General features: G+C 39.6%; 1 protein-coding gene across 2 annotated transcripts in view; it reads right to left on the bottom strand.

The window, feature by feature from the left end:
* TNPO1 (transportin 1) overlaps positions 1-23886 on the bottom strand; it is a 69193-nt gene extending 45307 nt beyond the window's left edge. The window contains exons 1-4 of one of the 2 annotated variants that reach the window (XM_085043341.1): positions 23739-23886; positions 6616-6798; positions 6330-6443; positions 3555-3630 (exon numbers count right to left, since the gene is read on the bottom strand). In XM_085043341.1, the coding sequence (XP_084899467.1) occupies positions 3555-3630; positions 6330-6434 (181 nt within the window). In that variant the 5' untranslated portion in view covers positions 6435-6443; positions 6616-6798; positions 23739-23886. The other variant, XM_085043340.1, reaches the window with a different exon arrangement.
* Between the last annotated feature and the right edge of the window lie 14 nt (positions 23887-23900).

Raw genomic sequence — 23900 nt, 5'->3', positions numbered from 1 at the left:
CTGAGAAGCAGAAGCAACATCCACACACTCAGGAAGCAAATTATTAACAGAATACAGAGGACTACAGGATTCTGAGCTCAACTCAAGGGACACTGGAAGAGGAAACCCACAGATCCAGCACTAAGGAAAGGGCAGTGTCATTACATTATCTATGAGGGTTTTTACCTTACAATCCAAGAAGAAACCACTACACTAACAGTGCCTATAAGTAATATTTTCAATTAGAGATAAATTAGCAAAGTAACACTTTTTTCATTCAGACACTTTTCAGTTAATCTGGACTCTGTCTTAGCTACCTAAGCAAGATCTCTGAGCACCACCCTTCATGGGAACTACACTCTAGAGATCTACATCTTAAACTTTAATGGCTTGGGATCTTATTTTATTTCATCAGCCTGCCTATGGTCTGACTGAATGCTCTTTCCTCAACATTTTTCATATTGTGGTATTTTTAACACTGGGGTTCATCCAGATTCACAACACTATCTTTAGAAATGCACATTAAGTTTAAAATAACCAAACCAAACAAATAAAATCCCAACAACAACAGCAAAAACCTAAAAACCCCCAAAACAAAACAAACAAGCAAACAAAAAAAATCCCAAAAAATCAAACTCAAAAAACCAAGAAGAACAAAATTAAGTGCTTAAAGCTTGGGCATGGTCATGGTCTAGCAGCAAACCAGGCCATATATTTTCACTTTTTAAATGGTATCAGGGCATTCCTGCTTCCAGGAAGACCCAAACTTAACAAGCTTTTATAGGGCCCAGAAGAATTTAAAAACAAAACAAAGAAAATCCCTACTTACATGTAGGACTACCACAATAGATCTTAAACTGAAAGTCACAGGCATTCAGAAACAGAAGCCTGATGGAACTAAGACTAGAGGAAAAGAAGCTTAACAGTTTTTTCAACTGAATTGTAATAACTCTCTGGTGCTAAAACAAAGCAAATTTCCTACACATAAGATTTACCGAAGTAACTTAAAGGCAGGACTCAGAGACAGCCAGTTTTGCAAATGAAGTTTTTTTGTTGCAAAAGAAGTTTCCTTGCAAAGTTAATTGCTCACAGAGGGATAAGACTCAGGTCCAAGATTAATTCCTCCAATGTTCACTGCAGTAGAATGATACTATTTAACACATATTTCAACCAACCAAATGACATAATTTCTACCTTCCAGGGCTTTCACCTAAATGTATCCTCAAGCACAAATTTCTAGGCAGAAGTTTCAACAGTAGCAAAAACGGAATCAAAGGTTAGTTCCATGCGCTATCAAGCCAAGATCTTTTTCTCATGGACTACCAAAATACCTTAATGTTTACTGAATAAGCTATCAGAGATGTTGTAAACCTATTTTCATTGCTCCTTCTGCTGTGATACTATGGCCACAATAAAAACATGAATGTCTAACACTATGAATACCTATGCTTTGGTCTGTGGCAAGGCTGTAGAGACAATCAACAGAACCTGCTTCAGAAGAGAAAAAAATAAAATGCTTCCTTTGTTGTACTGAACACAGCTACCTACCCGGATGAGCTCATCACATCTACTGGTGCAAATGCAGATACAAAAGTACTGTAGCTGCTGACCAGCAGTTCTAACAGTCTCATTACCTTACTTGAGCATGAGGGAAGGTGAAGAGCTATTGGTTGGATTCAAAGCAAATCCAATCAACAGTCTTCTGCTGTTCTTCATTAGTCCTACTCAAGCAAGGCAACAGGATATTTAGAATTCAGCAAGCACTATGAAAAACACCAACACCAGTCTTGGTCATGGTACCTTCAATATTCTGCACATTTCCAGAAATAGAAAATACAAAGCTAAAAAACAGTTGCTTTGGACAAAAGGCTATGACCCTAAAAATGCCATGATGCAGAACAAGAGCATCACCAAAGTAACAGATGTTTTTCAGCAGCCTCACAAAAGATCTGATACATTTGTGAGAGGTATCAGTGTAATCTGATCCCAAACACCTCTCCCTGGAAGTTCACTTGCTGCTTCTTCCCAACTCACTTGGCCCCTCAACCTGCCGGAACCTGCTTTCTCCTCTCATATAAAACAGCTTAACACAACCATTTTGTAACAGCTAGCATCTCCTACTCATTATCGAATTCCACAGAGGTCAATGTGATTAAACATTAGGAAGGGAAAAGATGACTACTGGATAACCAAAGTAGTTCTGTTAGGAAGAGAGATCCTGACATACCACTGAACACCAAGTATCTGTGAGAATCTAGAACCTCAGGCTCAAGTGTAAATAAAGAAAGGGAAATTAGCAAGTTGTATTAGTGTCAGAAAACAAATTCATGAACAAAAACCCAAAATGAAACATCCTTCTTTGTCACATCCATTGTACAGACTCCATATCCCACTACTGGACCTACTTTGCTTTTCATTTTTCATTTTTCAGTATGGTATAAGATATAAAGGACATCATGTACCTACACTGGCATCTTACTCAAAGATTCAGTATCCTGTTTGATTCAGGTCTTGAAAACATTCTCAGACTTAAGCTACACCCCTAAGACTTTACATATTATTAGGCAACTTCCTACACAGAACACACAAAAGCACTGAGATATGCTCTAGCCTTCAAACACGAAAACATACTTTAATCTTCCATTTCCCTCTTCCTGAAGTAAGCTGATACAACCAAAACACCAGTTAAAATGTAGACAAATGGTTCTGACAATTCTTCAAACATTACAGGACTGCATGTAAGTAAAATCTAATTCAAAGGGAAAACAGCAAGCATTCACAAAGAAAGATATGGAACACTAAAAGGCAGAAAAAGCACTAGTAGCAGAACACTTACGGAAAAAAACCTAGGAATCAACTCAACCAACCAAACACAATGATTTCAAACAAATGTAAAGAAGACAGATGTGCTAAAGCAAATCTTGAAATGAATTTTCCTTCTCTATCAAAGACATCTCAAAACAATAGCTGTAGTACATTGAAAAGATCTTTCACATACTCTGATCATGAAGGAATTGACTGAATTTACCAGCTGGTAGAAGCTACACACCATGCCATATGCAGTCTGTACTGTAATGTCCAAAAGAATAAAACAACATGATTTATAACAGTATTTTACTACAATTAAAACTTCAGAATGAAGATTATGACATATCTTCGCACAACTCTAAACAGGTAGTCTTCAAAGCATTTAGCAATCTCATTACTATGGAGATCATTGCCATAATTGAACTTAGTGGCATATTTTATAATGTATATAGTCTTGATTCATCAGTTATTTCACAACTTAACTGCAGTCCAATACAGGTATGATGCACTAACATTTTTCAGAAGATTTCATAGGACATTATGAATTGATTCCATTCTAAGGCTAATAATACAAGTACCAATAAGTTATCAGATTTTTTAATCCACAAGGACTCCTGAGCGCGTGAGTTCTACATGACTATGGAGCTCAACCAACCAGCAAACTGACTAGAGGCCGCTTTCTATTTCTTTGAAGCTAAGTGATATAAATCTTTTTTAAAAAGCTAAAAAAAAAGTAAAATAAAAGAGCCACTATGTCAAGAACTTACCTTCAGACTTCAACTTTGTGAGAACAAAAATCAGGTAGTTGTTGAAATCTGGATACTGATTGAGTTGTTCTAGTTTCTGAAGAGAGAAACTGTTAAGGAAAATTGAATCTTCACATACAACATTTATAGCTTTCTGGATACAAAGACTGTTATATTTGCAATGTACTGTGATACCACTTCAACCAGCTGTGACTATAAGCTCACAATATACCGAGTAGGAACAACTTACAGTTTCTGCAATTTTCTTACTGAAGCAATAGCTTTTAATTACGGGGAAGTCTGAAAAAAAAAACATCCACGGACAGACCAAAATTTAACAGATCCTTAAAAATATCTGTAAAAACTTATCACCAAAACAGGCAGTTGAATATTCCCAACAACTGTGTATTTAAATGGATCAAAAAGTATTAGAAAGGAGAAGAACAGAAAGACCAGTATTTAACAGAAACTTAATTAAAAACCACTTAATTGGTCTAAGAAACTAAGACTAACTCTTAGACCACTGTTCTTAACTTCTTCACCCACCTTTTTCTTTTTTACTCCATGAAACATATGATAACTTAATTTGAAAAATATCTGAAACCCTACCAGTTTGTAGCTTTACTAAAAAAGGGTTTCAGCTAACCTATACTCCCCACTTCATTGAATCTGACATCTTAACATCCAAGTGTGCTAAAATAGTATCAAAAAGAAAGAGCATTACAGAATCAACAAACAGTTTGTGGGATTTTTCTACAAAAAATTATGGACTAGGTGTACTTTGAATTTGAAATCATTAATCACTACCTTGCTTGGACATGCTACTAAATAGCATTCTACATGCCAAACAGCCATCACAGGATTTTCTGAGTGTGTGTTTGAAAACAGTCTCAAAGTACAGGCATAAATTTTTGGGGCTTATTTTGTTTGTTTGGTTTGGGTTTTTTGTTTGGCTGGTTGGGGTTTTTTTGTTTGTTTTGTGGTTTGGGGTTTTTTGTTTTGTTTTTTTTTTCATTAAGGGACATGGTCTGTCAATTTGTATTAGATCATTTTCCCAAACTGATGTATAACACAGTGCTAAAACTACCCCACTTCTCTAACCTTTATGAGCCAGCTTATGATGACCTACTGAAAGCACAGGTACCAACACAACAGAGAGTTTTCCCTACCACTTAAAAAGACTTATAAACATCAGTTGACAGGACTTTGGTTCAGTCAAGTTCTATCCATCTTCAAGACAAACAGCATCACTTACATTGCCCATCCTGCATATATGATGCTATAGTGCAAAAACAAACCAGATGTTATTAAATTATTTAAAGCAGAGCTTTAAAACGTAATTTTACACCAAAGCTGCACTATAAACACTTTTCTATAGACAATGGTATTTTAGATACTGAAGAGCACTAGTTTTAGCTTGGAGCATTATCAGAATACTAGTTCTTTGGACTCTTCTGTTAAAGGTTTTTCAAAGAAAGCAATCACATTTTAAAAACTTAAAACACGCCTGAAAGAACTAGATGATCAAGATGAAATCGACCATCACCTTTCAGACAGGAGCAGAAGCCTTCCTGATCTTCACAGCATTTGCTACAAAAGTCTAGAAGCGGAGCAAATTTGGCTTAAAGCTAATCTCTCAAAATAATATAAATATATACAGACAAACATATGTTCTTATCTACTTAAATAAATTCTGTTGCTTTGTGTTTTCTTTCACAAGACCTTCAAGCAAATGCCTTAAATAAAAAGGGATCCAGATGACAAACTCATATCCTTCATAGAATTTCAGCACTTCTAGATATTTCAAAGCACTTATGGCTAGCTCAAGGAGCAGGAGACAATACATGAGGCCTTTACCTTTTCAGGCCTATGCTTCTATTAGTCTTAAAGTTTTGCTTCCTCAAACTTTTCTCCTTAAAACCTTGCTATTCATTACTTCTACAGTCAAGAGACCGGGGGGGGGGGTCTCTTGAGTGTAGGGGGCAGGGCGAAGGGAGGGAGGGGGCAAGGGTAAAAAACCCCCAAATCCACTACACTAACACCAAATGTACCGCAAAGCAGCACAAGAAGCCGCGTACTGCAGATCTCCCCTTTTTCATTAATTTTAACGAGCAGCGCCTCAAGATCAGGCTTCTAGGCAAATAAAAACATTCTCACCACGTACCGAAATGCGCAGTGTCAGAGCCAGCAGGCTCACGAGGGCGCGCAGGCAGCAGCTCCGCCGCGGCGCTACCCCCCCTAGCCACGGCTTTCACCTCGAATCCCGACGCCGGATTACTCCGAGAGGCCCTTGCTCGCCGCCTCTCTGCCGCGGGGACAGCGGGCACGCCGCGCGGGTCAGCCCCGGTCCGCCCGGCAGGACCCGCTGGGCCAAAGGCCCCGCTCCCGCCCGGCCGCCCTGGGGGCTGGGCGGGGGAACCCGAAAGAGCGGCGGATACCGACGGAGACGGCCCTGAGCACAAGCTTTGAAAATAAATAAATAAATAAATAAATCCTCCAACGGCCAAACCTAACGCGGCCCTTGGCTGCGGGCTCGCAACAGGTGCCCAGTGCCCGCCGGGTGAAGGCGGCCCCGCGGCCCACAGGCCGCCTCGGCTGTTCAAACGCCGCGCCTCGGCCGCCCGCTCAGACCAGGGCTCGGCCCCCCGCGTTGCGGCGGCTCCGCGGCCGGGTCGGGCCGGGGAGGCCCGGCTGCCGCAGCGCCGGCCCCGCTACCGCGCAGGCCACGCTCCCCCCGCCCGCCCTCGGCCGCCCCCGGCCCCCTCTCGGGGCCCCGCAAGCCTCGGCCAAGGATACTTGTTGCACGGCTCTCTGCGTGGTGGTGTCCGGAGACTGTGACTCCTTGAGCAGCTGCAGGATCTGCTGGAGCCCCTGCTCGTCGGGTTTCCACTCGTACTCCATCTTGGCTGTCTGCAAAACAGACAACAGGCGGCCGCTGTTGGCGGCGCGGCAGGCCCGGGCGGGGGCGGGCGGAGAGGAAGGAAGGCCGGGCCAAGGAAGGGGCGCGGCCAGTGCCCGGTCCGCTCCGGCTCTCGTGCCCCCAAGCACCCCAGCAGTCGCCGGACTGACGTACAACACCGACCTGCTGCCGCTGCCTCCGCGCCGTGCAGCGACTGAGTCACGGCGAATTTGTGATCCGGCCCGAAGAGCCGCCTCGCGTCCTGCTGGGTCCTAGCGCCGGGCACGGCTCCGCCCGCCCGGGCCGCCTCGGAGCCGCCGGCGCTGCCGTCCGCCTTTCCCCGGTGCGTCCCACACTGCCAGGAGCCTGCGGGCGACAGAACGCGAGCACCTCAATCCTGGCCGACGTAAAATGGGGCGCCCGCGCCGCCCGCCCGAGAACAGAGAGAAACTTCCAGTGAACGCGACAGGCGAGGAGCAAAGCGGCGCCCCGGGCCCGGCCCAGCCCCCTAGGGCAGCGCCCGCAGCGAGTGCGGAGGCTCCCGCCTTCCCTGGGCGGAGAAGCGCGGGCGCGAAGGCAGACCCCGGGGTCAGGAACGTGGTACCTGCTGCATTTCTACGTTATTTGGTTGAATGCGGAGCAGATCTCAGAAGTTCCCAATTCACGTGTGAAGAGGGAACAAGACGAAGTACGAGGGGAAGGAGAAGGAGGCTGCTTTGAGAACTGCTTTGAATACCTACTCAATCTTAGCCCCAAAATGTATCAGGGGAGATCTCGAGTTAAAATTAACAATTTAGATACGTATATACATATGTATGGATGTAAAATATGCATTACAGATGATAGCTATTTTTATGTGTTATACATATACTAATGTGAGAAAGAAGAACACATGCTATTTAAAACTGGTGTAAAACGTGAAAATGAGCCAGTAATTACCTGTTTTTTTATAATCTTACTTTTAGTCACTGTGTTTGTAAGCATCTCACACTTGAGTGAAAACTAGTTTCTGCTGCAGTACAGAACTCACACATCTCAGCCTTAACAGCTGTTCAGAGGCATTAAGGACAGGGAGCAATACTGATTCCTATAGGTGTAGCCCAGGTAATTTGCTGTGTGGCTCTTTGTCTCACCTCCCCAACACTAACAGTCACCTGTCCAGTCTAAGGTGCTAAGAAGTGTCCTGAGCCAACTTTCTTTCTATTAATATGTGATGCTATTCTTGAAGGAGACAAAACCAGTATTGCATTGTCTCCAACAAAATAGCAAAAGGAGCCATCACAGGCAAGAAGTTAGATAAACAGTGTCATGATACTACACGTATGGATAGTGACAGAGGGTATTTGATGAACCAGGAAAGAATGAACACTGGAGTAAGAAGTAGAGAAAGATTCAGAGAAGTACACTGCACAGCATAAAATCGATGGAGATAACAAAAACAGCTTATGAAAGAAAAACTGAAATGGGATATGTTTATTAAGCTTTTCTATTTTAGCAACTGCTGTAGTTATCACAGGACTTTTTGGGACACTACAAAAGCTGAGCACCTCTTGAGAGTTTACAGCACTTGAACAAGATGAAGCGAGTAAGGTAGGTATATAAAGATATGCCACCGCTTACTAGGAAAGAATGGGCACAAGTTTTACATCAGATTTTTGTGATCAGGGTGAATCTCCACTTGTTTCCCTCTAGTACAGGAACATGTAAAAACAAAGGATTTTGACCCAGACCATTAAAACTGACGTTAATGGCTCACGCTGTGTGGGCAGGAGAGATCTTTGTAGGGATGCTTGCATAGCTGGAACAGATGAAAGCTGAAGTCCAACAAATCAAGGAAGAGATAAGGTGGGCCTCATTCACCTAACTGTGAACCTAACCAGTAAGGTTGTAGAAACTTGATTTTTCTTTGAGACTTCTGTTCCACTAGACTTCTGTCAAGTTTGTTTTAATCAAGTTTGTTTGATTAGCGCTTCAAAAGTTACTATTCAGAAATTTTGACACAAGGATTATATCTGTCTAATATGATCAGGAAACCAGGTGCACTAATCTAGAACATTAAACATGGGAAACCAGGGAAGAGATCAGAAAGGAAGGTTCTCACTGCAGCCTGGAAAAGATGGGGGGAGTGGAATGCACCACCACTGAGATAGAACAGGAAAGTGCAGGTAGAGAAGCATGTCATGGATCCATAACTAAGAAAAATGCAGGTTCCCTTTACAGGAATGTAACTGGAATTCAATCCTCGTAAGAATTTCCACTGTCTACAGTGGAAAGGACAGAAGAATGCCTCCAAATTGAACAGTGAATGAGAACCTCTACCAAAGACCTCTAGTGGAGGAGTGGATGATCATCTGCCAAGACAGGTAAGAATATAATGAGACATGATCAAGATGAGAAGGTGTTCTGCAAGATGAGGCATCTCCTTTGGCTTCTATATATGAAACCTGTATGAAAACTGAGGTGGAACCTATCTCTACTCCTTTAAATTATGTAAGAGAAGTCAAAATAATTTGACTGAGACAAGGAAACAAACCTTCAGGTTGAAAGCATTACAGTAAAAAAGCAGGAGAAAATAGTTTATTTCTGTATGTTTTGCATTTATTTATGTATGCTTTGCCTTTTTTGTTTTCTACTACCTGTTTTCCCTGAGCAAGAATCCTCTTGTATAGAAAGGAAATCAGAATCAATGTTGAATGGAGGCATGAACGCTACCCTCCAAAACACAGCCTGGTTCATCCCACTCAATCAGCAAAATGCAGCAAAACTAAATTTGACACACCACCTATATATGTTAAGATTACAGAAGTCTTCTGAAGACAGAAGCCTTGCACAAATGCTGAGGCTCATATTTGATTTCTCTGTTATCCAGACTTCAGATGTCATGCACTAGTCATAATCCACTGTTATCACAATGTGTAATATTAAAACAAACAAACAAACAAACAAACAAACAAACCATTTACAAGCCCAAACACTAACTTATATCTTTAATATATTTCTCTCTTCATGGACCTTGCAGTTTTCTACTTAAGTGTCCACAGAAAGCCTATAAGAAATTTTTTATCTTCAGTTTCTTGACAACAATCTCTTCCACTTCTCTCTCAGAATCCCCCATTAATTCCGGCTGAAACGACACATACCTGGCATACAAGGAAACAAAAAGAATGGCTACAATATGTACCACTGCTAAATCATTCAAAATCCAGTACCTTAGAGTAGTAACTGTGAATGCATGAGACAGGTTTTGATTCTTGCTTCTTCCGGAGGTGATTAAATCATCTTTCTTTCTGCAAAGTATCCTTACCATCACATTAGAGTGCATTTGGTGCTTTTAATCTCTCCTGTTGCTTGTCATTATGTTATAAACAGATAGTAACAGGAGCTTGGACTAGGATCTGGTTTCTGATTAGCGGTATGTATTAATTGACAGTTTACACTCAAAGCACTTGTATTCAGAACAAATACAAGATTCATAATAGAATACCCACCCATCCCTCCATAGTCTCAGTGCACTTAAAAAAGAAAGAGGAGATTGGTGTAAACCCCTCCCAACAATCAACTAGAAAAGAGATTGAGATCTGCACTGCTAGGAAGATGTCTCATCCCTCGAATGCCATAGTCTCCCAGCTTTACCTTTGGAAACCAGAACTTGTCACTGCCAGTGGTTTTGAAACTAGTTTCAAATAATTATTCTCTAATAAAAATCAATTCTCAAAATAATCCTATTTCATAACTGTTAAACAGTTTCAGCCACTTCACCTTTCACAAAGTTTTTCCCATTCTTTCGTTTTAGTCCATGGGTAATTTTTTTTTAAACTTTGAGAGAATTCTAATAGCAACTTTCTTGTCATAAAATTCAAGCATTGCAACATGTAATATTGGTATTTCATAATGGTAATCAATCATTCAATCCATTGCTAAAATCCTGCCTTCTGGATTAAACTTATAGTTAAGCTTATAATGTCTCTCAGCATAGGATTGTATGGACAGAGGAAATAACTGATATTCCATAACAGCTTTCTGTGTAAACCCTTTCATGTCAAGCTAAGAGTGATGTAGATTAAGCAAAGCAGAAAAAAACTCTCATAACACATGAAAAAATGTGTCTGTGTGAAGGAGCTCATGCAGAATAGAATAGCTACTGTTATACTCTTTTGCAATGTCCTGTGCCTGGAGACGTGTCCTAAGCTTTCACTCAAAAAAAATACTGGTGGTCCTCATATCCAACATATCAAAGAAGCATCCATTCTAAAACACATGGTGCAGTCTTTCTTAGTTCAACCATATGATACAAAATTAACATTTATTACACAACAATTTATTTGAATAGTCTTATGAAGATCGTTTGACCCCGTGAAGCTCCAGAGAGGTCACTAAGGACACTGATGTGAAGACAGTTTGAAAGGATTTTCTGTTCCTGACTGAAACATCTATGAAATTAATTTTCTACTTTTCCAGAGCGGATTGTTTTTAACAGAAGCCTGAGAAAACTTAAGAAAAATATTTTTAAGATGGGGTCTCAACATTACTTTGTGTTGAATTATATAAAAATACAAGCCAGAAGAGGCTGTAAGCTTAATGTTTTCTAATGCAACACTACCCAATTCCACTATTGCAAGTGTAATTCTGTCGAAGATAGGACTTTGTGGTTAAAACTGGCAAAAAGAGTATTAAGTTGCCAAAGGCAGGAGTGGAATCTCTTCCTGGTAACTACGGTTGCAAACCCTCCCCTCCTCCCTCCCATCTTTTAAGAGCTCTTCAATGTCATATTGGATGACAAAAGGCCAAGAAGAAAACCACCTAGCAGAAGATGAAACAAATTAAACATGATCCAACACATAATCATAAGCCTTGGACTAAAGAAAAAAGTTTTGTGGAATGTACCAAACTAAGAATTTGCTTCATTGGTAGGGTTAAGACTATCTTTAAAAAGAACCTTTTTTTCCCTCCGAACTACAGACAGAATTTCTTCTACCTGTGAAGAGCAACTTGACAACAACACTCAAAGCAGCAAATGAATGGGCTTTCAGGTAATATAACTTCGGATTTGTGTACCTTTACTTGACCTTTATTTCCTACTGTTATTCATTCTCTCTGGTCAGCAGGATAGGAGCAGAATAAGAAGCTGAGGAAGCTGAGAGAAATGTTAGCTTTCTACCCTCCTGAGACAATTCTAGCTAGAATTCATTTTGTCTTATGGTGTGTATGAAACTAGAAATTGTGCATGTGTAGGAAACTAGAAGTTGCAGAAGTTGCAGTATGCCTTGTAATGAAGCAGAACTCAAATTTCCCGGAACACTGGCATTTCAACATTAGAAGCAAATAAATCTGTAATGGGGTTTGCTGTCCATGGAATACCATCAGTTTGATGATAGACTTTTTCTGAGCATATCTACAGTTACAATAACATATCTGCTCATGAAATCTGCTACACTGTTGCCTCTGTGAAAGGGAGAGCTGTTCTGACTCACTATTGTTGCAGCTATCATCCCCCATTTCACAGTTTCTTTCCCCAAAGGTGAGGAACAGTATTTATTTTTGCAGATAATGTCTGTAAAAGCCTGCACCACGGAATCCCATTGAACAGATGAACTAGCCCTCAGGATAAACTGACAACCTGTAATTCTACTCTATGGACAGAAGTACATTCCCTCTTTATTTAATGAATACCTCTGCTTCTCATGCATCAAATGAGCATAGATGAAAGAACACAGCAATACAGTTTCCATATATATGAAGGTATGAAACCATCATACCATTGCAGATAAAAATGGATGACCAGCCTCAGCATGCACTAATATTTCTTGTTTTGTAGAACAATTAAGACTTAATTCAAATTAGGATAACAAACACCAACACATAGCCCAGACTTATGTACAGGTCAGAACTGAAAACCAGATCTATTGCTGTTCATGGGTTAAACTAGATACATAACATTTTCAGCCACAGGGATAAAAACCTGTCAAGCTGTCACCAGCTAGAACATCATCAGAAGTGTTTTGATCTTGAATTCTGCTTTGACAGGATGAAACATCATTTTTATAATTCAAGAAAAGTCCAGCTGAATGAAGTAGAAGACAGTACAAAACTGCAAAGATCTCTAGATTTTAAATACCTTTGATTAACTAATCTAGACAAGGACGCACCATCTCTTCAAATGTGCCACTATGAGAGAACAAGAGGAAATGACCTTAAGCTGAGATCTCTCTTAAGGGGACATTCTGGTATTAGAAAAAATCTTCACTCTTAGGGTGGTCAAGCACTGTAATAAGTTGCCCAAGGAGGTGGTAGAGTCACCATCCCTGAAGGTGTTCATGAGGCATCTGGACCTGGCACTGTGTGATGTAATTTAGTGGTTTAGGGATGTAAGTGGCATTGCTGGATTGATGGTTGCACTGGATGATCTTGTAGCTCTCTTCCAATCCTGATGATTCTATGATTATTTCATTTCCACAGCTAGAGATAATAAGTGGAAAAATAAAGTGTTGCTAATGATTTGCCCCACTGTAATCACACATGTTGGATATTAAAATGATAGTACATGATTTTAATGCTGGCAGTCAGAAAACAATCTAAACTGAATGGAGGGCTGTTAAAGAAAAACATCACCTTCTGAACTTGGGACAGAAAATACTAGATCTATCAGCTGAAATCTAAAATAGTAAAGGGAGTAAGTTGGTGTACAAAGGCAGGAATCATTCTTGAGAGTTTTATTTATCTACTGTCAAATTTCATGTCTGAAATGCAGCATGTGCTGTTTACCATCCTAAAATTCTTTTAATCATGATTAGGGTCAAGTGCATATGGACCTTATTCCACTCCCTACCTAAAGTATACAGTAAGATTTCTTTCTCTGAGCTGTAGGAGGCAAAGCAACTGGTATCTGCTGGAGGATTTTCATTGAACTTCAGTTTTTTTAATTGGCAATTCAGGCTTCCCAAAGATGCAGATAAAAATCAAAATGATACACAGCTTTTGAACCTGTTTCTCATGACAGATCAGAATGCAAACTTTTGCAAACATCTGAGAAAGGTACCAGATATAATCTAAAAATGAAGTTATGGCTGAAAAAAACCCATATACGTGGATGAATGCAAGACTGTGAGAAAAGAGATGCAGCCCCTGAAATTCTAGTATTCATTTTTTTTCAGTTATGCATTCTTACAACTAACAGAGATTAATAAAAATAAAGAAACTAACAGATGCAATAATTCTATTTTTACTTACTGCATGCCTGAAAAAGTGGTCCTAGCCCCCACAAATCTTGAAAGGAATGTCATACAATGAGAGACTCCACAGTGCCTGTTCCTCTCACAATGGCTCAGCCAAGACAGAGGGGGTCTTTGTGTGAGCCCTGGTGGCACAGCCACGTGATAAACATCTCTTGCTCTTCTTTTTCAATAATGTTCCCAGACAAAGTAATCTCTGCTACTAAAAACAGCAAACGAAAAGGAAAGTACACCTCATCATGGGACAGTGCCAAATTTGGGGAAGTTCTTGGCCCTGAAAAGAATGCATTGTTTCTTTAAAATTAAGTTATTCGCAATTATTAAAAAAAACTTAACCTAAGTAAGTGGTCACCTGTTAAGCTAACTTTGATAAAATCTGCACCATGATGAACCAAAATATATCGCAGTTCTCCAATCATTGTCAATATATAGGCATTTATAAACCAACCAAGTTTAGTGCAAAATTATATAACGCACTGATACATCCCCATGAAACAGTTCACTAGTTTAAATTCCTTTTTGTACAACACCATCTTAACAAACATAAACAATAATAATACATTAGAGTGTAAAAATTAGGAACCTCATTAAGTAAGAAAGAGAACTTGTAAAGGTGCTGAAGACCTTTTGCTAGTAGAAAGAAGTAACAAATAGAAATCAAATGGCATTTTTATCTGTAAGTATGTTTTGATGCATAAATGAATTAAATTTTTTTTATTGTGGAAAAGAAAAGCTGAATTGAAATCAAATAAACAAAATTAAACCTTTTGGCCTTCCAATTGAAATAACTAGAATTAGTTATTTTACAGTGTTTAAATCAGATCACTGTCTTTTCATAGTATGCACCCACTGTAAAGAAACCATCTGTAAAGAAATGAATACAAAGGATGCCTCAAAAAACTGAGAAATCTCCTCTGGAAAGCCCATCAGGCATAATTAGAAATCCAGTACAGGGTTTAAGGCAAAAATGATATTGGGAGCCTTAAGAACTGATTAATCAGGATTAGGTTTTATTTTTACTCTTGGCAAATACCTTGCATCCCAGGATACACAGAATTCAGAACCACACACTCACATACTTTCCTTCCATCTTTTTCTGAACACTCAACGTGTTTTAAAACCTTTCCACACAGAACATGCATTAAGACATGCAACTGTCAGAGACACTACCACTGTCTGATCTGTCACTGGTGACAACACTGGTGCTTTGGTGACACCTGCAATACTGATAGGAATAGTGCTGGCTAAACCATCATCACTGGTCATCATAATAGAAGGCTAGTGTATACTGTTCCCTGCATAGCTGATGAATTTCCTTACTGAAGTGAGTGGCTTATCTAAGCTTCTTAAAACATTGCTGCCTCAAGGAAGTGGCAGTATTTCAGTTTCTACTAGTCCCTGTATATATCCAGTGAGCAGGTGTCTGTCCTGCATAGGGATTAATGGGTGGAGTCTTGTAAGTGCTAGCAGGTACACAAGCAGAAGACTTATAAACCTTCAGAAAGAAACTGGAATTCAGTCTTACCCACGGAGCCTGAGTACAGGGTGTTTTCTAATCTCTGATGTCAGATAAATATTCTGAAATTACATCCTCTTGGAAAAGAGTGAGGAAATTATTATTGATCTGGAATGAAGCTCCCTCGAAAAGGGGATGTGTTCATCAGTGAAGGCAGCCAACTGCTCCAGTCATACACATAAACAAAAGGATTGTACCCCAACCACTCCAATCAAAGAAGCAAAACTCTTAAGGTAAATAAGCAAACAGGACTTACTGATCATAATGAAAATGCTAAAGAATGACTGCACATTCCTTGTTTTTCAAGCCTCGGATGAACATGGGAGTAAAAAACAAATTATGGATAAAGGCAAAAGTACTGCCACCCCTAAACTGTTCCTGCATCTACACACACAGTGGAATTTGCAGACACATCAAAACCAATGTTTCTGCCTTCTCTGAATATCAGTATTTTCAGACCGTAAGTAATTATATGAGTTGAATTTATTATTGTTTAATATAACAAACAGTATGATCCAGGTGCTTAAAGATAAACTCAGCAGAAATTTTGTGAGACAGCTACAAAAGAACAGAGAAATGTCTGTCTTAATAAAGACAGGTTATTAATTTACAAATTAGAATACCATTAAAAATTCCTAAGAAAATTGCCAGTTTTCATCTGAAAGAAACAATAAAACTTACTAGATATTGTGGCAAGGAAATCAGCATAACCTTAGGAGTGAAGATTATTTCAACTAATAAATGCACACTAAATATCTAGTAGAAATGGCCAATGGAAGAATGCTCCAACGTTTTCAGTTTAAGCATATTCAGTCATATTCTAAATGCTCTTGGAATCTGAAGATAAGGTTTTAGATAGGTCTCAGATTTCCAATTAAACAAGATATTCAAACTGCTATTGTTTGAAGCCAACAGACATCACAGACGAAAACCTAAAGATCTTCATGGCCGTTTCCAGCAATGGGTGTTAAGAGATGACTGAATAATTACAGGTAGACAGGTAAACAGGTGGAGTAGTTAAAAAAAGGCACAAATATACAAAGTAGTTTAAAAAGAAAAGGATAACAGTTAATTCTTACTGTATTCTCTCATTTCTAGCCTTGTGCTTTGAAAAAGCATTCTCACAACTGTATCTGTGAATGTAAGCAATTCACCTTACCTAAAGCTCCAGTGCTGAAGAGGCTACATTGCTGTTCTACACAGATAGAGATTGTTATTGTGCAGATGAATGATCACATAAAATTCCTTGGGCAGTCAATGTAGCTTTAACCAACTTGCTACCAGTTCACTTAGCAAATCTTTCACCTCCTTCTAGTTAAAATGCAAAATTTCATGCCAAAAGAAGAAACACCAGAAACCAAAACTTAAAAGTACATTATATATTCAGGTTAGAAAAGCAGGATAGACTTAAAACGTAAACCAGAAAACATAAAAATGCAATTAGATGAGGAATTTAATTCTTACTTAAGTTGTGCGTTTTCAATATATTAGTCATTTAAATACTTATATGTTGGTTTGTGAAGGGCATCAGAATGTATCTGAATCAGAGACTTGTTGCTGTGATCAGTCCCTTAGTCTAAATTACACATACGTAAATTAATTCCCTTAAAATGCTACTAACAAAACAACCAATACAAAACAAAAAATTCAAGGTTTTTAAAGGTTTGGTTTTCTTTTTCACTTGCACAAAGATAAAAGATAAAAGAAATTTATTTAGTGGAGAAACTGTAATTTACAATAATTCAATCTACCTTGAATGCACAGGTCATTTAATAAATTGAAGGCCACTTCAGTACATTTTTAATAAAAGCCGGTTGCAAATCACTTCACTGACTCCATTAGATAAACTTGCTGGCATTCTACACTTCATTTTTGTCTTAAAATAGTAATGCAACCACTACATAAAACATAAAGCTATGAAGAGTTAAAACCACAGTAACAAATTAAACAGTCTATAGCCAAGAGAATGAATTAATGTCTCTCCTCTATATAACTGTTCTTATACATTATCATGATGCAGAATATGGGCTTTTTTTCCTGCTAATGATTTTATGATCTTCACCTTGAGGATCAATTTATTGACCTGCACTATGCTTTCTCATATGATGCCCTTTAAAACATGTAATGCAAAAGGCATTCCAAGATGCTTTCTGCCCTTTCTCACATTTTATATGGAAATTTTCCTTAGGTGAAGTATTCACAGAGGTCTTAAGTCTCTCTCATAATTCTCATTTTTCTTGTATTTGCCTACTGGAAAATTTATCTTCTGTTTTGTAATTCAGTTGTAAACTGTGTGCAGAAAAAGCTGTTCTGTTACAGGCCTGACATGTTAGAGCCTTGTATGTGGAGCTTCTGGGCACTATCATAACTAAAAATTAAGTATAAAATGATACATTAAGTTGCAAAAAATACTGAGCTATTTTCTGCATAACATGGCAGCCAAGTTTCTTAACTTCTTTAGAGTTATCTTCAAGAACAGAACAGTTTGACAATGTACTGGCTTGAAAAAGGTGTCATATACAAATAAAAACACTTTGATAAAACTTGATCTAGCCTGATGGTTTAACACTGACAGTGTTAAAGCTGTTCAGTATGGGTAAGATCAATACTGGTTTCAAATATTTTTTCAGGATTTCAAAATTGAACCTAAAGTTCTAACCTGAGGAAAGCAGACGTCAGTTTCAAACACATTTATAACTAAATTAGCACAGTCTGAAAGGACATTTGTATAATAAACAGTTTTCTCTAATATTCGCTTACTGTAAATGTAAACAGGACAGCTGAATTTCACTCAACTAAAAATTTGTTTGCCTTCTTTCAGACCTACCTATAACAGGGCTGAAGTAATCTAGACAGTACAGTAGCCATGGAGTAATGAATTTTAGTATCTTAAATTTATATCATGTTCTGGGGAACCCAAGGATTAAATTGTAATGAAAATATTACACTATATCTAACCACTCGGAACTTGACGTACCTCTTGTAAGCTCCACAGAAGACACTAGAAGGGATTTTGCAGAGCTCAAAAAACATGTACTACAGTACCATTTCTAGAATTCCTTCTGACAGATGTAATATTTTACCACAGATAATAAAATTCTCAATTAATGTCTCACCTCCTTTTTTATCACTTCATCATACTCAATTCTAACACTTATTTCTGCATTATTTCTGAATCAGAAACAACCTGAACTATTTACCCAAAGCAAGACCTAAAATGCAGCCTAAAATGCAATCAAAAGGCAGCCTCTGCCATCTCACTTAACCTTAAAAAAAAAAAAAAAGGTAAAAGGAGAGAATCTCACCCCAATGGAGCTAAAATTATCAAAGCCTCACTATGATCCATCTATAACAAAAGAAACAAAGCAAAGACTGTATCCTTAATGTCTGTTGATTCTTAAGTGGGAAAATATTGCAGCTTCATATATTCTAATCATTTTCCCATATCTAAAATAAATACTTCATCATTAAAACATTGCACAACAATTAATGAAACTAAAAATAGAAACAAACAAAATCCACCCAACAGCTGAACTCTGTGGTGGTTACATGCAAGATCAACTTAAAATTCCCTTATCAGCATCATCTTCTCCACTCCACATATGAAAAGACTGCAAGTAGCAACCAAAACAAAGCATACCTTGAAATGTACAATGCAAATGAGGGACACTATGAACACTGCCAACTGTGCTGTATTTAATTTTGTTTGGTATTTTCATTCTCTGTAATCACCAAGAAATTTATAGAATCATAGGAATGGACTATGCCTAACCTAAGATATGATTCCTTGCTAAAATAAAAGACATACTATCATCACAGATTGTAAAATATGTTACAAGTACTCATTGGCTCAGAAAACCAACAGTTATCTCCTGGGGAAACAGTGGATTCTCCAGAAGCAGAGAATTGTGAAATTACAGTGTGTTACCCAGTTATTAGTGGAGAAACAGGAGACTAGACAGAGTCTTCTGTAGATACATGGAAGATTTGGGAAGGAGGGTGTCTAAAGTCATTTGTTGACATGACCAAATGACCAAATCGATTTTCACTTGTGATAGGCTAGAAGATTTTAGGACAAGAAGATAACTGAACATATGATATACAAACACACATATATTTGCACTTAGGGCATACATGCTCTCTATGTTAGAGAGAATAATGAAACAACATTAAGCTTTTTTAAACCAACTATTTCCCCTCATCAGTTGGCCTACTTCCATTCCTTTTCCAAGGGATTCCAAATGTGCTTCTGCTTCAGACACCAAGGTTTTCAGCCTAGCAGTGACTGTTTTCTCACATACAAGCAAAGAATGCAATTATAGGAGTCCTGTGTTCTTGTTAATGTGATTGATTCCCAGCTCATCTTGCTTGGTTTTAACTACTTTTCATGGGCCAGATTCAACAACTGAAGCTTCCATCTCTTATGCCAAACCCATTTATTTACATTACACTTAATGGACAGTAGTCACTCCTGATTTCCAGAGACATGGCTTGGGGCTTGCCTGCCCAAGAAAGAATAATTTATTTTAATTTAAGGCTGGCTTTTTTTTTTTTTTTTTTTCCCTGAGGGATTGGTTCATGTAAAACTGATGTAAAACAGACTGAAATACATATTTGGATTTTTGCACTGATTTAGCTTATCTGGTAGAAAAAGCAGATCTGTGCTCTTAAGGCTCTGATGAAAATTACTGTTGCCTTCCCACACTTGTCTGCCACTGACTTTTCTTCCTTGTCTACAAAACGGGTGGCCAAACTGTAATGCAGACACCACTTATGCCTGCTTCCATGCTACATTCAAAACTTAACTGAACCACAGCTTCTGGGTCTCAGTGCTCCTATACAGCCAGCACAGCGATGGCCCTTTGGCTTACATAAAACCTGGGAGAACAATTAAGAACAACTGCAGCCACCGCCAACATTCAACACAATGAACAGCTCTGCTGTCCCCACACAGACCTGCACTTCTGGTTCAGGATAGAAGAAGAGGACCAAGACATGGTGAAGCAGGAGTAACAGGATTAAGGAAGTACATGCATAGAGGAGAATGAGGGGCGTCCAAGGTTCCACTTTGTTTTTGCTGGAAGTGAAGACTGATGATTTGGGTATATGTAGAAGAAAGGATACAAACGAAGTCTGAAATGAAGAATAAAATTCTATGGGTGCATGAACAGACAGGGAAGGTTAAATGCAAGCATTGGACTTGCAATCCTAGCTTGAAGGACAGGCATATGCAGTAGGGAAGATAGGAGAAGAGCCACAGATGAGAGTCTGGTTTGGCATGGTTGGAAAAGCATGTGTCCCTGGATGCCAGAAGTGACTGATGATGATCCTAAGTTTGGGAACACCTGGTCTGTACTATTTCACCGTAATTTCTGCAAGTGTGTTCTTTTTTGAATTCTAATACAGAAAGTTTTCTTGCATCTTTGTACCATCTACTATATATTTTCTAATCCCTGCCAAAACCATTTTATCTTGTCTTTCCTTCTTTCATTGACCTAATATTTAAACTAATGCACTCACTGGCAGGCTCACCATAAACAACAAATCTTCAGTGTTTAAGTGTATCTCACATGGCTTGTAGAAAATGCTCTACAAAATTAAATTACTTAATAGGAGAATAATTTGAGGCTTAAAACTGAAAAATTTCTTAAAACACAAATTTTATTTGGTTTTATGCCTCGAGATTTGACTCACATAGGCACAGACAAATACACAAACTCAAAATTTCAAATGCATTCAGTACACAGGAGATTAACAAACAATTGGTTTTAAATTGTTTAAATTTCACTCTGGAGCCTGGTTTGGAAAAGAAAACCTCCTAAAGGCTAAAAGTGACACTTGGAGGTTTATTTCATGATATATTATTAAAAAATGCTATATTCAAAGGCATCAATGTGTACATGCACAAATTTGTACATTTTTATCATGTACATGACAGGTCACATGCATAAACCTAACTACAGTGGATCTACACAACTATATCTCTTTCAATAAGAGATTTAAAATAATTTCAGTATGAATTCTATAATAAAGATATATTAGCATCTTTTTATCTATGAATGTATTCTTTACTCTGTACAATATTCTTACTCTGTACAATACATGCAATAAAAATACAGTATAGTATATATTTGAAATCTATCAATATTTCTAGAAAACCTACCTAAACTATCCAAATCAATACTATAAAAAAGTGGAAAGCAGTGGATTTGGTGACTGAAACATACTACTGTTGTATGCACTTCAATGCTTGCAGAACTTGGAACCAAACTAATGGGTAAAATTAATTTCTGTGAACAAAACTGATCACAACTACAACGTATTTAAGGCATGAAAGTGATGGAAAAGCAGTCCTACCATTTCAAAAACAAAGCAAAGAAAAATATCCTCCCTGTTTCATGACACCAGCACAACTTGATAATAATGCATCAACCAGTGTGTACCACGTTCACAATTGTTGTACAATTTGTTTTATGACACTGACACCAACACTGGTTCTATGAAGGAAGATCTTCACTATTAAGACATCTCAGAGATAAAATGTCAGTCTGTATTTCAGTCCCACTCTTTAACTGGAGAGATTCTGAACATCAGCTTTGATGAAGGAGGATTGTACTTGGCCTTCTGCAACCCTCCATTGTAGACATACAGTATCTTGGTGTGCCTGAAGCAGGAACAGCATATATTCCACCACAGCTCTGCCACTCTGCTGAAAAATTCTGTGCATACCTACCACCTGACTGAAAGGCAGCTCCGTCCCTGGAGCTAAAATTTAAGCACACATACCTGCTTTATTGAATACCCACATACAAGGACTCCTAAACTGGATTCTAAACAAATATAACAGAAAAGTGTGCCAGATAATCCAGTAAAAGCCTACATTCATAAAGCCATTATTATGTTGTTTTAACCTCCTTGTCATAAGGCATAGCTCAATTTAGCAGCTGTGCTTACACCTGTATTAGTCAATGAAATGTGTTATTATCTGTATCCAACAGTAATCACAGTCCTTAGTCAATATTTATTCTATCCAGAGCTCTCCTCCTTTAACAGCCAATAAACTGCTTTTGTAATATTGTTTTTGCAGCATCATAACTATTCTTTTGTATTATCCTGCTTTGAGTATAAGCTATCTAGATCTTGAAAAAATGCATTCTAAAGTAATTTTGATCATACAGCAACTATTCTTCGCATTTGTAGGCACCTTTCCTCCATCCTCCCACATATCACTCAAAAATAACTACAGTTCACACAGCAGATGTAGAATGAAGACTTATGGGCTCAGCTTCCAATTCTATCAAAGGCTCCTTTTAAGAGTTCGAGCATATGACTGTTTTTTCTGCCCAATTACTCATGTACAAAAGGAACACAAGTCAACTTTTTGTTCAATGTCTGTTGTAAGGATTTAACCACACCTGTAAAGTATTCGAATGCCACATTAAGGACGACTTAAATATGCAAGAGGACAAGCAAACAGGTTAAGAAGCTATTGTGGCCTGAATCAGAACAATCGCAGAACAATCCTCATGGCAGAAGGATTTCTCAGGTCTTGCGCAGAAAGTCAAGTGAGAGGAATTACTACCTTCACAGCAAGGAGGTAAACATCTCGCGGACTAATCAAGCCTTCAGTACCAACCCAGAAAGCGTTCCTGTCCTTTGTACTGTCACCCGACAAAAGGTTCACAAGTTTCATTGCCAGTTTCCACCGAGTACCTAAATGAACCTTCCTATGCAAACAAAAGTACTAGACAAACACATTTCTCGCCAGTATTTTGGAATAAAAATTAAAACCCCACCTAGACAAATCTGTACAGCAGGGACCCCACGCACGCCAGAAACCACTGTGGGAAATATGGTAATCCCCTGTCCTGAGGCGACTTTCACTTTCCGGCAGCAGTACTGCGGGGACGGCGCCAGCCGTCACACCGGGAGGCGCCGGGGAAACTGGGGGAAGTGGAGGGAGTGGGTGTGTGTCTCGGGGGTCTGCTCGGGCCCCAGGCCCTAAGGTCCCAGCCGCTGCCTGTCCCGTCTCACCCTTTCACACACAATCCCTCCGTCCGTCCGACCGTCCATCCATCCATGCTCCCCTGCTCCCATCCATCCATCCATCTCCCATCCATCCATCCATCCATGCTCCCATCCATCCATCCATCCAACCATCCATGCTCCCATCCATCCATCCATCCATGCTCCCATCCATCCATCCATCCATGCTCCCATCCATCCATCCATCCATCCATCCATGCTCCCCTGCTCCCATCCATCCATCCATGCTCCCATCCATCCATCCATCCATGCTCCCATCCATCCATCCATCCAACCATCCATGCTCCCATCCATCCATCCATCCATGCTCCCATCCATCCATCCATCCATCCAACCATCCATCCATCCATCCATCCATCCTCCCTCGGCAGGAGCGGAAGAGGCAGCCCACAGCCGTGCCCCCACGGCTCCCCTCCCAACAGCAGCGCGGAGGGCCCTGACATCGGCCGGGGCACCCGGCGGCGGCTACCAGGGATGGGACGTCCCAGCCCGCCTCTCGCAGCCCGGACACGTACCCACACCATCCCAGAGCCCGGCGGCAGGGGAGTGGCGAGGGAGCGGCCCGACCTCTCCCTCCGCAGCTCCGCGCGGCGCCGCTCCGGCCCCCGAAATGGCTGAACAAAGGGAACCTCGCTCGGCCGCCGCCGCCCCTCGATCGGCCGCGGGGCGGGGCCGGG

This window comes from Lichenostomus cassidix, chromosome Z (assembly GCF_008360975.1).
Source record: "Lichenostomus cassidix isolate B80296 chromosome Z, HeHo_3.0, whole genome shotgun sequence".
Classification (NCBI taxonomy): Eukaryota; Metazoa; Chordata; class Aves; order Passeriformes; family Meliphagidae; genus Lichenostomus; species Lichenostomus cassidix.
The sequence above is the reverse complement of the archived record's forward strand: the minus strand, read 5'-3'. Positions and strand labels throughout refer to the sequence as shown.